The sequence below is a fragment of the Austrofundulus limnaeus genome, unplaced genomic scaffold, assembly GCF_001266775.1.
Source record: "Austrofundulus limnaeus strain Quisiro unplaced genomic scaffold, Austrofundulus_limnaeus-1.0 Scaffold3358, whole genome shotgun sequence".
In the NCBI taxonomy this organism is placed as follows: domain Eukaryota; kingdom Metazoa; phylum Chordata; class Actinopteri; order Cyprinodontiformes; family Rivulidae; genus Austrofundulus; species Austrofundulus limnaeus.
Genome location: NW_013955760.1, coordinates 8,960 through 9,469, shown reverse-complemented (window position 1 = coordinate 9,469; position 510 = coordinate 8,960). Strand labels below are relative to the sequence as shown.

At 47.6% G+C, this 510-nt stretch overlaps 1 protein-coding gene across 1 annotated transcript; it reads right to left on the bottom strand.

Annotated features, from left to right (window-relative positions):
* On the bottom strand, positions 1–510 carry LOC106511851 (ADP-ribosylation factor-like protein 6-interacting protein 4; the record flags this gene model as incomplete). The annotated part of the gene is given in 1 exon segment (XM_014000581.1): positions 1–510. A coding segment is annotated over 1 exon segment (510 nt), but the record flags the coding sequence as incomplete, so codon positions are not given.

Genomic DNA, 510 nt, shown 5'->3' with positions numbered 1-510 from the left:
GTTTTTATCTTCTTGTCTTTTCTCTTTCGATCCTTCTTATCCTTTCGATCTTTATGATCTCCTCTTTTATGCCGCTTTTTTGTGGGCGTATCAGTATTTTTCTGTCGCTTCTTTGTTGGGGAATCATCACTTCCGGAAACTTGATGACCGCCACGTCTTGATGTAGACGCCTCGTCGTCGTCTTCGTCCGATGTCGTATACACGGCTCTGATACGTTTCAGTTTTTTTCCCTTGCTTGTTGTCGCCGCTGAATTCAACGATGAACTTGGCAATAACATATCGTCACAATCGCTATCGTGGCTATATCGATCGTCGAGGGGTTCATCGTCGACGAATTCATCAGTCGGGTCGTACTCATCTTGGGTTTCGTGTTCGTCGATGTAACGAGTGTTTGCGAGGTTTTCGCCCATCACGTGTCGATCTAGATCGTGGTCGTCGTCGTAGACGAATCGTTCGGGAAAATCATTGCAGTCGTCGTCGACCTGCTGGGCGCCCGTCTCGATGAACTGG